The 16,192-nt window shown below is 56.9% G+C and overlaps 2 protein-coding genes across 4 annotated transcripts in view; one reads left to right on the top strand and one right to left on the bottom strand.

The window, feature by feature from the left end:
* The window catches only part of SLC39A11 (solute carrier family 39 member 11), a 98,409-nt gene extending 96,238 nt beyond the window's left edge, over window positions 1-2,171 (top strand). For all 3 annotated transcript variants that reach the window (XM_063352079.1, XM_063352080.1, XM_063352081.1), the window contains exons 9-10: window positions 53-211; window positions 379-2,171. In XM_063352079.1, coding sequence (XP_063208149.1) covers window positions 53-211; window positions 379-457 — 238 coding nt within the window. In that variant the 3' untranslated portion in view covers window positions 458-2,171. The remainder of the gene's footprint in view (window positions 1-52; window positions 212-378) is intronic.
* The window catches only part of RPL38 (ribosomal protein L38), a 314,431-nt gene that overhangs the window by 270,906 nt on the left and 27,333 nt on the right, over window positions 1-16,192 (bottom strand). The gene's annotated exons all lie outside the window — the stretch shown is intronic.

The following is a 16,192-nucleotide window of genomic DNA, read 5'->3' as shown; positions in this document are numbered from 1 at the left end:
TGCCGCCCCTCGCGCCGGGTCCCCGGTGGCTTTTAGTCTTGGTCTTTCTCAGGTACGGGCAGCTGAGCGGCATGGTGGAGCCCTTAGCTGGTGTCTTCGGTGCCTTCGCCGTGGTGGTGGCAGAGCCTCTCCTCCCCTACGCCTTGGGCTTTGCTGCCGGAGCGATGGTCTACGTGGTGATGGACGATATCATCCCCGAGGCACAGACCAGGTGAGACCCACGGTGACCTCCACTAACTGCGGATAGACACGGGGGGAGGCGCAGAGGACTCTAGAAGATCCTTTCTCTTGCCCGGATGAGATATAAGCAGCGCTTCCCTCATCCGAAAAGCCGGTCCTGGCTCCCAGGAGCTCATGCCATCCCTTTTCTCCCTGCAGTGGCAATGGGAAGCTGGCTTCCTGGACCTCCATACTGGGATTCGTGGTGATGATGTCCCTGGACGTTGGGCTCGGGTAGGGCAGCGCACCGCTCCCCAGGAGAAGACTTCAGAGCCATTTGTGCGGCGGCGTTTGGAACTGGACATGCATTTATCCTCTAGACTTTTTTTTGTACATATATTTTTTTTTTTTTGATCGGGTTTGATGTTGATCTCCTATAATTTTATATCTCTTCCCTCCCCTCCAACGTCATGTCGGTGGTTTTCAAAGCACAAATACGGGTGGTTCCTCGCGGGTCCTGGTTTCCTTTCGCCACCAGGTTTTTCTTTTCCTTTCGGGAGGGTTGTTGGACGCCGCGTCGGCTGGGCTGCAGGTCACCCTGTCCTGTCCCTTCCATCTGCAGGTCACCCTGTCCTGTCCCTGCCACTGCAGGACACCCTGTCCTGTCCCTTCCACGCTGGGCTGGTTTCTCTTGTCAGGTCGCTCTGGGTTTTGATCATCTTTGTGCTGTAGGAGATTAGGAATTCACTGTCGCGTGTTTAAGCTGGTCTGTGGTTGAGTACCAAGGTATTTGGATGGAGTAAACTCCTTGCAGGGTCTCGATTTCCACACGTATTTCGAAAGGCAGGTGGCAGGCACCGGGGCTAGGATAGCACATACCGCACTCCGGGGGATCGCAGGGCTCGTGTATCCCGCTGGTCCTTGGGAATGTTTTAGGGTAATAGTTTTGATGGGTGCAAATATTTCAGGCAAATAAAAATGAATTTTTTTCGGATCTCCGTAGGAGGAAACATCATTTTTTCCTAAATTTATCTCCTAAGTGGAGCTCTGTTCCAATGCATTGTGTCCAATACCTCGAGGTTTTCTCTAGGAAAAAAAAAAAACCAAAAACAAAAACAGGAAAGAAGAATATTTGTGTTTTCTAGCATGTACTTTTCAAAAAGGCAAGATGTGGTCATCCATGTGTCCATGATGTGCAGCAGGATACGCTTCCACGTGGGCCCATGACTCTGTCTGACCTCCCTGAGCGATTGCTGGTTCACGGCTGCGGGTTCCAATGGTCCGTAACTCCCCGGAGCCCCCACAGGTTCCTCCCGGCGCTGGCCCTGGTCGCACGTCGCCCTGCGGAAGAGCTCGGAGCTGAGCCAGGACCTGAGCGTGCCGCGGGCCCTCGTCTTCCTGAGCGGCACCAGGATGAAATAACTCATTAATTATCCTACCTGGAGAGCCAGAAACATGTGCCGTGTGTACCTGCCTCTTCGCCCTCTGCTTTTCGAGCATCTCTTGTTGGACGGCTGATCCTGAGCAGGCAGGATTGGTCCCTTCCAGGCTGCGGAGCGAGCCCTGCCCATCCCTCCCCGTCCCCGGCTGCACGCTCCAGCGAGGAGCAGAACGCCAGGTCGGGAGGGTGCTGCGAACCCACACCTCCCTCTTCGCTCAGGATGCTTTAGGAACCCTACAGAAGGGTTCGTTAGACCCTGCGGCAACAAGAACTGGATCTCCCGGCTGCCGCCGGCATCTCAGCCCCTCCGCAGGCTCTCGGGGGAGCGGGGCTGCGAGCGTGGGGCGTCACGGAGCATCCTTCGGTCCCGCCGGAGATGCTGCGGGAAGGGCAGCCAAAGGGAACAGGCTTGAATAAACTAAACTAGAGCCATGCATTTTTGTTTGGTTCTCTCTCTCTTTTTTTTTTTTTTCGGTTGGATTTCATTTGTACTTCGTTTGTGTGTCGCTCTGGATGATACAGAACTACTATTTGCCAATGGATTTGACCTTTTAACTGTGATTGGTTTCAATAAATGGGAAATTCAGAGGTTGCACTGATTTATTTTCGTGCCGTGAAGCCGCAGCTTTGCTTCTCCTCCCTCCGTTCCGCTGCGTTTCTTTTCTCCAGCTGAATTGTTCCTGGCTTGTCAGAGGTCCTGCCTCTCAAGCAGGAAGGCAGCCTCTTTGGGGAGGAAAAAAAAGGGGGCACAGGGGAGATTTGGGGTTACGGGTCCCAGCGGGAAAACCGAGGGGTGTCAGGACCCTCTTTTTAAAACCAGGAGGTGAGAGATGTCCCTGCCGCCCCGGGACAGGGAGCTGGAAGGGACCTGCCCTCGGCCGGGAACAAGCGCCCTTGTCCCCCGCAGCCGGTGTCTCCTTCCCAGTGCCACCCGCAGAAAGGCTGAGCAATCTCCCACCGCTCTTCACCTCGTTTCTAGACACACGAGAAGCGTTTGTAAAGCTTTTAGCCCTCGGTTTTCAGCCAAAAGCCTTCGCGTGGAACTTAAAAATCCTCAGGGGTGTCCACGGGTTGGGATTTCTCGCAGAGCGTCGGTGATATTTTCCTGTTTGATTTCTGGCGCGTGGTGTAAGCTGGTACAGAAAAACACATTATACATTTAAAGGCAGCCTTGTAATCAAGTTTGCTGTGAGATAATATCACGCAAAGCATTTAATCCCGCTTAGATGTAGCCAGCCGAGATAATTATGTACATTGGACCCGTAGGAAGCGGGTGGGGAGGGCGATGCAGAAAGCACATAACGTAAATCCTTCTTTTCTGTTTGTACCCTGGAGGTGAATGAAATTTTAGATCTAGTCCTCGGTGTGACTGAAAAGCTGGCCGGGGGCCAGGCCTGAAATTACCCCTGGAAACCAAAGCTGTCAATGGCAAGGTGGAGTTCGGAGCGAAGGCGACAATAAATGGAGCAGAATGGAGCCGGGCTCTCGCAGACACGGAGCCCGAAGGCAAGGAGAGGAAGGTTATCCCCTGGGAGCGGGGTTTTGGGAGAGCAGGATGTGCTTGGTCCCACGCCCCCTTGCCTGGATGCCGGGATGCAGCCGGAGCTTTGCCCCCCCCCCCCGCCCCGGGGTGGTCTCTCCCCAGCCCATGGCTCAGCCCCCTTGGCAAAGCCGTTGGGTGTCTCTGCCCCACTGAAATGGGGCAAAACCCCCGGCCAGCAGCACGGCAGCCTGCACCCTCACGGTGGGCACCGGGGGTCCGTCCATCCATCCATCCTTCTGATGGGTGGCAGTCGGCCTTCGGAGGGGCACGGCGGAGCCTGGACCGGTTTGAAACGTCCTTTGCGCCCCTGACAAGTGTAATATTAAATTGTAGCATCAACGCTGGTGATTTCCCCCCCCCCGCTACTAATTTTTCAGGAAAGCCTCACGTCTACAAAACCTTCAGATTCTTGGGGTTTATCTTAAAACATGAATAACTTTTTGCATTGGCTGGAGGAAAGCTTAAACTGTGGCTCCCCCCCCCCGCCAAAAGCCTCAAACCCCAGAAGGAAAAGGGAAAGATCTTTTCCTAAACAGCCCGTGCATGTGCTTCTGCCACGGGCTTTAAACATAACCCCAAACCCGCTATAGGTTTGTGGGCTGCTTCCTCATGCTTTTGGGGATGTTCCGGGGTTTTGCAAGCGCTGCTAATGACGGAGGATGACCCGAGAAGTGGAAAATCCCCCAATTTTTCACAGCCCCGGAGGAGGCTGCGTTTGGCAGGAGGCGAAGCTCGGCGCGGCGTGTGCGAGCACGTGTGCCCGGGGCACGGAGCTGGGGCTTGGAGAGCTTCGCCAAGCAAAGTCGCTGCAAAAAAAGCCCGGCAACGCAGCGCCGGGTGTATTTTCCTGCTTTTCTTGTGCTTTTTTTTTGTTTTCCTCTTTCAGTGGCTGAACCACCGAGACCCTTTCCTGCAGGATGGCTGTGGGCATGGTCCGCCGTCGGGCAATTAACGGCTGGTGAGAAGATGGTGGAGGAATCCACGGGGAAACTCCCAGGGCCAGAAGAGCTGCCCGGGGCGAGCGTCGGGTTGGGCTTGTGACTAAGTGGTGGCTGGAGAGGCTGCTGATAGCTCGGCACCGCTCGCGTGTTTGCCGGCGGATTAGGGCTTTGGAGAGGGGATTACTTGGGGCTGCCAGTGCGTAATGCAAAGCGTTGGGCTTCTCCCTTCGGGCATGCGGCTGATCCATCCCACCCGGAGCAAGGAGAAACCGTCGTCCCCTTTGCTCCGGGTAAATCCCACCTTATTCCCTGCCTCCGTGCCATGCCAGGCAGCTCCCGGCGGGTGCCAGGGCGGCACGTGGCAGGCATGGAGGATGGCACCGGGGCATGACGCCTGCTCGGTGGCCGCTCTTCCCTCCCCGGCAGCTCCTTCTCCCTGCCTGGCCAGGCTCCGGCACGGCAAAGGGCTGCGGTTGCGGTTGTGCCAGCGGGGCACAGGGAAAATGCGTCTCTCCCCGCGCCGGCGGGACACGGCGCACGTCACCCCGTGAGTCAGGGAGCAGGAATGGGCCGGGGGGGGGGCGGGGAGGACACCCTTGGTGGGTGCCGGGCGCTCGCCGGCCCTGTGCTGGGGTGCTGGGGAAGGCGAAGGCGGCTGCGGTTTGCAGGGCTGGGCGGGGAGAGAAAAACCCCGAGCGAGGGCTTTGCACGCAAAGCGAACAATAATCCCATTATCCGGGCCCGCGCCGTCAAACAAAACACGGCACAAAGCATTTCTCGGGCGTGCGAGATGCGCGCCCAGGGTAGATCGTAGCACCTGAGTCATTGCTTATAAAGGCACGGATTTCACCTCCCTCCCCTCCCCTCCCCTCGGGAAAGAAACAATTCGAACCTTCAGACAAAATGACTTCTATTCTTTGTGCGCGGACTTTGTTGGCCTTGGCAAGGAGGCTGCAATTAAAGCCGAGCCGCCCGCTCTCTCCCGCGCGCGCACGCGGGCTCCCGGCTCCCAGCACATGCAGGATCATCCCCCCCCCGCCCCGGCCCGGGGTCCCCAGCCCATCGCGCCGGCCCCGGCCGTGCCACGTGGCCTTGCTTTGTCCCCGGCGTGGGCACCCCAACCTCAGGAACAAGCCGAGTTCTGGGGGAACGGAGGGAAGAAAATAAATTATGGCTCGGCATTCCCTTCTCCTAGGGCTGATATTACACGGTCGTTGAGTTTCTAGGGGAGATTTAACGCCAGTTTCTCTTTTTAGGTATATATTGGCAGGCTCTAAGGACGTGTATTTAGTCTCGCATGGCCAACCAACCCTTGAAAAGCTCCGTGCTCCTGTCCGTGCTGGGTTGCTGGGACTGCAGCTCATGGATGATCCCCTGGTTCCCTTTCTCCTGGACGCTTTACCTAAAAAAACTTCATTTCAGCGGATGGATAGAAGCGGGGAGGGGGGGGTGAATGTGGAAAGGTCCCCCCCCGCCATCTCAGAGGGACTTTCTCCACACGGTTCCTTATGTGTTGTGTGAGGTGGGAAACGTCGACGCAAGGGTGAAACGCCACCAGTCCAGCACCGGCTCTGCTGCAAATTCTTCGATCTGGAGGGTTGTTCCTAAGGGGAAAAGAGGGAAAATTACACATTGTGGGATCTGCAGCTTGCACAGCTCTGGTCTTAGTACCTCTTTTCTTGTTCTAAGGCTTTTACAGTGCGGAGGGCAGTCGTTCGTGCAAGAACAGGGAGAAAATATTCTTTGTATGTCCTCGGTTGAGATTTCCAGGCTACGTTTCTGTGCCTTGTGATCCTACAAGGAGGCTCTTGAGGGCAGGGAACTGAGCCCGAAGGTTTATTTTAATATAATCTTACAAAATGCTGATGATAACTAAAAAGCTTTTGTGGCCGGAGCTGGTTTGCATGGGCGAATTGTTTGAATCTCTCTCTCGCTGTTGCCTTCTCGTGTTCTTACAGGCACAACGAAAGCGTTGCAGACCCGGCACACGCTCTCTCCCCATCTCCTCTCCCGCAGCCCTTCTGCTGCGCCTGAAGCACAAACCAAAACCTCCGCTCCAAACCCCGGATGAAAATAGGAGAGAAGAGAATGGCCTGGATCTGCTTTCCTTTTACTGCAAAATAATTTCCCTGCCATAAAATTACCAGCGAGAGCCAAGGGAAGATTAGGTCATATGGAAAAATGCCGGTTGGGAAACAATGGAGGGAGGTGCTGGTAACGGCCGGGGTGCGGGACTCCCCACCGCCCCAGGCTTCTCCCAGGGACCCCCCCTCTGCCAGGACCCCCATATCTGCTGGGACCCCCACCTCTGCCAGCACCCCCATCTCTGCTGGCCCCAGGCCCCAGCGCTGGTCCCTGGCTCCGTGCAGGATCGGCAAAAGGCTTTGGCATCCCCATCCCTTTTTATTTCCCTTTCTTTCCCAAGGTTAAGCGACAGCAGGGGCTGGAGCATCCCAGTTTCTCTCGACCCGGTGCTTCGGTCCGGGCTGGCAGCAGGGGCAGGCGGGAGGTTGGACTCGGAGCACGCAGCAGCATCTCGTTGTGTGTTTTATTTTCCCCTTTCCTTTCCAGGCCATAGTGTGTCCCGGAGCTGCTCTGCCTCCATCCCTACCGACCGGCTCAGCTCCGCCAGAGGACGGACAAACCCTCTGGATGGGTTTGCAGGTCCTTTTCCCTGAATCCGGAGTCACTGGGGTGTCCCTGGAGGTCAGAGACCCCTTGGGCTTTGGTGGGACCTGAACCAAGACAAGTTTTAAGACTTCTCCCCCAAAGGTTGGGTGGTGGCTGCCTGCACCTCCGAAAAAAAACCTTTCGGAGACCAGGGAAACAAATCCAGACAACAAGGGGGCCCCGGGGCCTCCCGAGTCATTAAACAAATTAAGTTGTTTAGAACAAGGAGGCCCAGGTGACTGGGTGTGAAAGCCCCCGAGGCCTCGGTAATTGCTGTGTAAAGGCAGCGCTGGTGGGTGGAGGGGAGACAAAGAGATTTGGGGGGATTTTTCTCCCCCGCCGGCAGCAGCTCTGGCCCCGTTTGGCTTTATGGGGTGCTCGCGGACTGGCCACGCTGGCACCAGGAGCCAGGGCTGGGATGATGCTGTGGTCCAGCGAGGTGCCATCCTGTCCCTGGGCTTAGGGATGGGGCCAAGGGAGGGACCACCCCCCCCCCCCCCCCCCCCCCCCCCCCGCCTTCCCAAGTGTGCTTCGTTCTGTTAAATAGACCTCGGCTCCAAATCCCCTCAGGTGTTTCGCTCCCTCTGAGACCCGTCCTTGCTCTTGCTGCTTCCCCAGGCTCAGAAGAGGCCGGTGAGCAAAAGGGATTTTTTAAATTTTTTTTTTCCCCCCCTTGTGCAAATCTTTTTCCCTTCTGCTTTGTGCCAAGGTGAGCAGAGACTCCACCTCCACGCCAAAATACCAGCGCGGTGCATCTGAACCTAAATCCAGAAAGAAATAACAGAGGAGGTGCTGCCTTGCCTTGCCTTTCAGCCGAGGAAAGATGCAAAATTCCCGAACCCGGCTGCCTCTTCATTTCCAGGCTTAGACGGGGGCTGTGCTCAGAGAAGATGACAAGCTGACACGGTGGAGCACCGCAGTCTCCCATGGGGAGCGGGATGCTGTGGCTCCGGGATGCTGCAGGAGGGAGCAGGAGCATCTGCCACGCTCGGGGACCACCAGCTCCAGCTTCCCCAAGCCCCATCTGCTCGGCACCGCGGGCTGGGCACGTATTTCTTAAGGACATCAACCTTTTAATTAGTATTTGATCAGCACTGAGTTCTCAAGCCAAGAAATCTGAAAATACCAGTGGGAAACAGCCCTTTCTGCCACAAAGCTGCGAGCCGGGAGGGGACGATGTCCCTTCCGGAGCCAAATGCGGAGTATTTAATCACAATTATTTCACACAGCCAGGACCAGCTCCATGGGGCTGCTTAGCACGGCGTGCCTGGGGCACGGCTGGGACCCCATTTGCACGGGTTTAGGATGTGAGGAACACAGAGGGGTCTCTGCAGGGTCTCAGGCTGCCGTTAACGCATGGAGCCGCCCCGCTCGGCGTGGAAAACGCTGGTGAGACCCGAGGAGAGGTCCCAGGTTCCTCCTCTGGTGGGGGTGGCTTCTCTCTCCTCTCTTCCCCCACCCCCCCCTTCTCCTTGAAGCTTTCTGAAACAAGTGCTGTTTTATTGCAGATAATTTACCAGCTGCACAAAGGCTGCCTTGTACCGCTGCGCTCCAGATGTTTAACATTTCACCAAAAAAAAAAAAGAACCAAAACCAAACCAACCTTAATCACAAGGTACCTGTTTCAGCGGAGCACCAGCTGAGCTGGATGGGGAGAGAGCTGCCTCCCAGCCTCTGCCTCCCCTTTCCCGGGCAGATCCCAGCCCTGGAGAGAGCAGATAATAAATACCTGGTGCATCGTTGGTGACTCGGGGTCACGGTCGGTGCTGCCCGTTTTTGGGGTGCGGGGGCTGCGGAGCCCGGCCAGGGTGGCTTCTCCCCGAGATGGGCTCAGCAGGGGCTGCTCCCCTTTGCCGATCCCTTTGGCAGGGGTTTTCTGTGGCCCGTCTGCCTCCGATGGCTCTGTCCGGGGGTGCGTACAGGTAGGGCCATGGGTAGGAATATCTGCTTCCCCCCCCGTGGCCCCCGCTCCTGGGAAATGTGCATCTCCGGGATGGGAGATGCTGCCTCAGCGAGAGCAGCTCGTGCTCCCGGGAGAGCTGGAAGGCTTCATCCCAGGGATTCTGTTGGCCCTGGGGACAGTGGTCTGGGGTTGTCCCCAGGGTGCCCCAGCATGGCATGGCCATGGCTGCAGAAAGGTCCCCGGGGCCAACGTCCCCACCGTGCGGGGCTCCCGCAGGAGAAGGTGGCCCCAGGCCCCCGCTCTCAGCTCGGGACGGATCCTGCAAAGTCCTGAGGGCTTCGGTCCTGGCTCTGCTCCATCCCCACCCCATTCCTTTGCCTGCAATCCTTTAATTGTTTCAAAAAAAAGCACATGACAAAAGGCAGGGAGATAATTACAGTCCCTTGCCCACCCCCCCACTTTCCCTCCCCTTATCTCCGGGGAGAGCAAATAGAAAACAGAGAATTAATTCTGGCGGTGGCCGAGGCTCGGTGGACCGGGCTGCGGATGGCAGGCAGGGCTGATTTACTGCCCTTGTTCGCAGCTATATTCAGCATTTTATTGCGACTATAATTATTGTTCTCCGCCAGGATCTGGCGGAGACGCCAGGCTGGCACCAGCCGGTCCCCGCTCCCCTGGGCAGGGGGTGGGCAGGCAGGGCTGCCCCCGCCGCGTCCCACCTCGGCCCAGGAGGAGGAGGGCAGGAGATGCTGCCCAGTGTCCCCAGGCGTTTGGGGACGTGGCGGTGACCCCTGCCTTGCCGTGGAGCTGCCAAGCAGATGGATGCAGGGTTCTGGGATGCCTTCTTCCCCAAAACCTGTAGCTGCCGGCTGTGAGAAATGAAGGCGCAGGGAGCAGCCAGTTGGGGGATGTATTTTCTTCTGCCAAGGGTTACGGTGGAGTGAGCAGACGAAGGAGGTGGTGATGGCCAGGGGAATGTCTGGTGGCAGGTGGACAGGGCAGCATTCCACCCACCCTTCAGCTGGAGCATAGACTCATAGAACCACAGACTGGTTTGGGGGGGAAGGGACATTAAAGCCCACCCAGTGCCACCCCCTGCCCTGGGCAGGGACACCTCCCACCAGCCCAGGTTGCTCCGAGCCCCGGCCAACCTGGCCTTGAACCCCTCCAGGGATGGGGCAGCCACAGCTTCTCTGGGCACCCTGGGCCAGGGGCTCACCGCCCTCACAGCCAAGAATTTCTTCCTGAGATCTCATCTCAATCTCCCCTTTTTCAGCTTAAAACCCTTCCCCCTCATCCTATGGCTCCCTCCCTGATCCAGAGTCCCTCCCCAGCTTTCCTGGAGCCCCTGTAGGGACTGGAAGGGGCTCTAAGGTCTCCTTGGAGTCTTCTCTTCTCAGGCTGAACCCCCCCAACTCCCTCAGCCTGTCCCCACAGCATCTCATCTTGGAGGTCCAGCACCAGAACAAGCCATGGCTCTGCCATGGAGGAGGTGGAAGCCCCTGCGCAGGCATGTGCTGGGGGGGCAGGAGGGGACCTGCCTGTCCTTCTCTCCTCACGGGATGGGTGACCGGCTCTCCTGGCAGCCCAGAGGCCCCAGAATGGCCTGACCCACCAGAGAGGGCTCCCCGGCGGAGCAGCCCCTCATTCTTATGCAAAGCGTGGCCGGGGGGAGGGAATGAGTCCCCCCCATCGGGGAGCAGAGCCGGGCAACTTCCCGCAATGAAGTAATCCTCCCCCGGCACCCTGAGCATATAAAGCGCCGCCGAGCACAAGTGCCTCTCTGTCCCGTCTCTTTCTTTTCTTCCCCTTTAATAATCTTACTCTTTTGTCCCCATACGTTTACCCTCCGCGTCATTGTCCCCTTCTGCTCCGGTTGCTGGCTGCCCATCGCGGCCGGCCCCTCTGCCTCGGAGGTGCTCACCGTGCCACCTGTTTTTTCCACTTTTATTTTCCAGGACACCTGATGTATTTATTTTCTTTTCTTTATTTTTTTTTTTTCCCCTCTGGTTTAGGGTCTATTGAGTTTCCTCCTTCTTCCCCTGCCCGGGGAGACCCGGTTAATGAGTAACCATAGCGTGCTTGGAGGCAGCTGTCTCCGACAAACTGCCGGAGACTTTTTTGGAGCTGCATAAGGGAACGTTTGTTCTGCAGCTTCTCAATAGATCCTTGTGCAGGAGGCAAGAAGTGTGGGGAGAGAAAGAGAGAGACACTAAATCACTGGGCTCCTTGGAAATCTCGTGGTGTGTGTGTGTGTTTTTATTCCTTTTTATAATAGATGTTAGATGAGTCACCTTTTCAAGTTTAAATAATGAATTTATCTTTACAACGGAGCACACAATGTACTTTTTAACAGCGTTTTGGCTTTAAAGTTCTTTTTAAGTAACTTAAGTATAAAATACACAGCCTATATATACACTGGCATGGGGTTAGCGTCACGTGAGTGGGGATTTTCTTTGTCCCAGTCCCAGCCTAGAGCAGATTTTACTCTTATGGTTCCTCATTTTACCTGTTCCCTTCCTTTGCTTTTGTTAGATGAAGAGGTTTGGGGGTTTTTATCAGACGCTTGGCACCGGGGTTCAAGGCTGTTTTGCGCTCCAGAGGATGATGGAGGATCTCCCCAGGGGACGGAGGCCCGCGTCCCGTGGAGGAGAGCAGATGGGGCGAGCGGGTCCTGTGCCCCAGATCCCCTGTGTGACCTTGGCAATGGCATTTAAACCTCCCGTCCCTGCTTTGCTTTTGTCACTATGCAAACAGGTGACGGATGTGCCTTTTCTCATCCTTGCAGCGGCTTTTCACTTCCAAGTGTGCAGGGAGCTCGTGGAGGGTGGACGGGATGTCGTCAGCAGGCAGAAAGCCGCAGGAGCAGGGGACCAAATTGCTCCTTGTCGTCTTGAGATGTCTCTCCCTCTCTCTGTGGCTCCGTGGTTCTTTGGTTCATGTCAACCTTTGCGTTTCTCATGGCCCTGTGCTTTCGGGGCTTGCTGCGTGCTGGGAGCCTGCAGGGGAGCTGGGGAGGGACTCTCGGTTAGGGAGGGGAGCCATGGGACGAGAGGGAACAGTTTTAAACTGGAAGAGGGGAGATTGAGATGAGATCTGAGGAAGAAATTCTTGGCTGTGAGGGCGGTGAGCTCCTGGCCCAGGTTGCCCAGAGAAGCTGTGGCTGCCCCATCCCTGGAGGGGTTCAAGGCCAGGTTGGCCGGGGCTCGGAGCAACCTGGGCTGGTGGGAGGTGTCCCTGCCCAGGGCAGGGGGTGGCACTGGGTGGGCTTTAAGATCCCTTCCCACCCAAACCAGTCTGTGATTCTGTGGTTCTATGATCACACCGCCCAGCTGGTGTCCCTGTGTGGCTCAGGTCACAGTCCCTGCTCCTGGTCCCTGCAGCCGGGCTGGGACGTGGCTGCTTTGCAGCTCAGAGCTGCGCTCTCACTCCTGCCTTGGGGTCCTGGGCATCCCCCGTCCCCCCCCGGCGTGCAGAAGGTACAGGACGGGGCAGCCTGGCCCGGCATCTCCTCTCCATCGCATGGACAGCCCCATCACCCGCCCGCCCGCAGCACCTCTCCTGTGCCAGGGCTGGTGATGGTAGCGAGATCCTTCAGGCGTTCCTGCTCTACACCTCTTTGGGGCAACCCCCCCGCCCTGTGCTTGTGGTCCAGGCTGCGATCCAGCACCGGCGAGAAAACCAAAACCACGTAACCACACTTTTCCTCTTCTTTTACAGAACCTCAGGGTTTGGGTTGGGGGTTTTTTTAGTTGGTTTTTTTTTTGTTTTGTTTTAAACTTTGGGCTTGGTTCAAGTTTTGGGGAAAGATTGAGGTTGTTTGTGTTTTACCTGAAACGCAGCTCCCCGTTCCCTGGAGCAACAGTTCTTTATTGGCTCTTGCAGACACTTGGCTCTCTCAGCGCATGAAATAAAAAGCCTTTTTGTTTCCATATTTCAATATATTTATATATATTTAACTGGTTTGGGGAGGGTATTTGAAGGTCAGAGGACTTTCGGAGGTTACGGTGCTGGCCAGGCCCTGGGAACAGCCATCCTGTGGGAACTCATTCCCAGCTCCCCCTTCCTGAATCTTTCTCTTTTATTTTGCCAATGCTGTTGCCCATCACTAAATGCCTTTTTTTTTGTTTGTTTGTTTGTTTTTGGTAAAAATATCAACAGCAAAGTCCACGGTGAACTTCATAGATGTGCCGTTCCCAAACGGACGTGGTAAAAGTAACGCGACCTCGGGCTGTGAACCCAACCGAGAAGGTGTTTGTACTAACAAAACTTTTACAAGAATAAGCAGTTTTTTCGGGCTCCACCCTCCCGGGAAAGGCTGGTGCCGCTGCAGGTCAGGGCAGACGGGCTCCCGTCGCCTCTGCTGCTTTCCCTGTTTGCCTGGAGGAATCGGCAACCCCGTTCTTTCTCCCTGCCGAGTACTGGCCGTCGGCAATTCCGTATCCCGAGGATATTTGCGGCTGGAGGAGAACCAGTGCCCGTCCATCCTCCCTGGGGTGGTTCAGCCCCGTTTGCCTGCGACACAGACCCCAACCCCAAAGCCAGCCCCGGAGCAAGGCACGGAACTTCCCTCTCCAGCAAAACCCTCTTCCCTTTCCATTCGTCGTTGCGCGGAGGATTTCCTCTGTTTAAAAACCAGTGGCCACAGGCAGTTTTGCCCTGTTTTCCGTAGCCCTTGGACCAAACCGCCCCATCCTCCTCGCCAAGGAGCGCCCCCAGCCCCTGCCCAAGCGGGATAAAGGATGCTTTCAGCTGCTCTAAGCGAATCTGGTGGGAAACCACTGATTTTCCACAACTTGGAAACATCTGGTTGACATTCTTACGTCCACAGGCTCTCGTGTAATTATCCTTATTACCTGATCCGCATGCACTTTATCTTGCTTTATGGGCAGTGCTGCTCTCCCTCCCTGCCCGCGCCACCCACCACCATCACACGGGCCACTTTCCTAATTAAAACTTTGTGCTTTCTTCCTCTGGCTCAGGTCTCCCCTCCCCATCTCAGCAGTGGCTGAGGAATGCGAGCCAGGAATGCTGTCCTCTCGCAAGGAGCAGGGGAAGAGGGGAGGGAGGGCGTCTATCACTTAAAAACACCGTCTTTGTGTTTCCAGCCGGCTGTAGTCACGCAAGGCCGTGCCGGGGTGTGCACGGCCACCCGCCCCGCGCCGCCTCACCTGGCACCGCCACGGCCGAGTTCAGCATCTTCCAACTCCATCACGTCAGGTTCTTGCAAAACCGGGGCTGGGAGCATCCCATAAATCAGTGCCGAGCTCCTCTGTGAGTGCGCGGCTCGCCTCTCCATCTCCATTCCTCCCTCAGCCCGGCGGCGACGGGCGGCCGGGGGGGTCTGTGCGGAGCAGCGGTACCTCACCGGCAGCCGGGTGCTTGGCACGGTCCTTGACGCCGGTCAGACGCCGCCGACAAGAGCCGTGGAAGCCGCTGCAGAGCCCCGCAGCGCTGCGAGGTGCTTTGGGCGACGGTGTCTAACAGCACCGTGTCCCAGCCACACCACGGAGCACGCGGGAGCGTGGCTCCGAAGGAAATGCCACTGTAAAGGGAGCAAAGCTTCTTAATTAAGTTATAAAAATGGTAATTTGCCTTCGGAAATCCCAGGCCACCCGACCAAGCAGCTCTGCGCTTCCAAGTGCTCCAACCCTTCGGAGACCCGGTTGAGGTCTTGCTGGGGCAGCTGGAGCCTTTCCATTGACCCCAGCGAGCTCTGGGTCTCATCCTGCCCCTGAGCATCACAAGGTCACATGCTCCCATCCCACCCGGCGCTGGGCCAGTCCTGCATCCCTGTGTCTGTCTGTCCAACTGCAGCCCAGTCCTGGGTTTATGGTCTGAGACGCTTTCGGGGGGGGCAGTTCCTGGCTGAGACAGGCGAGGGACAGCACGCCGGACCACGGCACGGCCAGCATCCGTCCCCGCTATAAATACCAAATTAGCCTCTGCCATTTTGGGCGCCGATGCTATTAAATTCCACGCTGGTTAGCCGCTCCTGAGGTTTCTCACCTGGTCCCCAGGGCAGGCTGCCTGCCCGTGGTTCTCCTTTGCTGCTCCAAGTCCTGCCACATTTGGGAAGGCGCAGCCTCTTACTGGTGAAGGATTCCTAAAAGCAGAGGGAAACTGGAGCCAAGTGGGGCTCCGGAGGGGAGGGAGAGGAGCTGGCGGCGCTTCGCCCGTGACTCAGAGGCAGAGCAGCGAGCGCCCGCTCACACGCACCCAGCCGGGGGAAAACCAGCTCCATCATTTTACTGACCAGGGAAAAAAGGGAGCAGCCAAATTTCGGTGCTTTTATTCAAGCAGCGGAGCTCTCGGAGGCCGGACTCAGGACTTTCCCAGCGGTGAGAGACCCTCGGACAGACCGTGCTGCACCCTCTGGGGCCCTGGAGCTGCAGGGACCTGCAGAGACGTGGCACCGGGCTGGCACCGGCAGCCCCCGTGGGCCAGCGAACCCGAGGGGCCCGGAGCCCCGCTGCTCCGCACCGGCGTTGCCCCGCCAGCCGAGGGACGGGGACGGGACGGGGTGGCTCGGGGACACACACACACACATGCATGGGCCCCGGTAGAGCCCCGCATCGGCGCGTGTTCCCAGCTCTGCTCTTCGCCGCGAGTCGTGCTCCGGCGCTCGCCAAACAGGTTTTAATTTCCAGAACGCGGGTATGAAAAAGCAACACAACCCCCTCCTCCACAGCGCTAAAATACTATTTTTTTTTTTCTTTTTAATATACCATAAACGATGACCTTTTACCTCCTTAAGAAGGCAGCCAACACAAGCACAACAATGTGATTTGTGCAGCATTTCAGTTGCGGTTTCTTCACGAAATTCATCTGGTCTCGAAGCAATTAAGGGAAGGGAAGCATTTCCACTCCGGCTTTGGGCCCTGAAAACCTGCCAGGAGGGGTTTTTTTCCTTCCCCCTCGCTCTCCCTCTTTCTCCCCCAACCCCCCCTTGCTCACTTGTCCTGGAAAACTTCCGAGCGCGGGAGGAGAAATCCCCACCCGGTGCAGGTGGGAAGATGCTGGATCCGGGTCCCTGCCCCTGCGCAGCCAACGGGGTGGGACATTGGCCACCCGGAGCTGAGCCCAGTGGCCAGCTGGATGAGGGGCCTGCAGGATCATCCTCCCGGCCAGCACCTTCTGCACCCTCCACCCTCTCCCATACCCAAAATTCAGTCATCCCGCTGGCAGAGGGGCTGTGCCTGGGGATAGCACTGGGCGCAGTGGCATTAGCCCTGCCATTGCCACCTGCCTTGTCCCCGGTGTCCCCTTTGGGGCATTTCCCTGTACAAACCCCCTGGATGCAGTCAAAAGCACCCAGAGTTTCCAGATCCCAAGGAAAACGTGTGGGACAAGGCTCTGTCCCACAGGGACGTACAGGTGACTTTGCCTGGACCGAGCGTGCTTGCAAGAACGGGCCTTAAATTAGCCTCTAAGCCAACAGCACGGTTAATTGCTCATTCTTTCCACAGGTGGGTTAATAATTAAGTTAAATTAATAATTGGGACAATAATTAAACTAAACAATAAGCAATACCG

This window comes from Chroicocephalus ridibundus, chromosome 14, assembly GCF_963924245.1.
Source record: "Chroicocephalus ridibundus chromosome 14, bChrRid1.1, whole genome shotgun sequence".
Classification (NCBI taxonomy): domain Eukaryota; kingdom Metazoa; phylum Chordata; class Aves; order Charadriiformes; family Laridae; genus Chroicocephalus; species Chroicocephalus ridibundus.
Note: the sequence above shows the minus strand (reverse complement) of the source record. Positions and strands in the feature narration are given on the sequence as shown.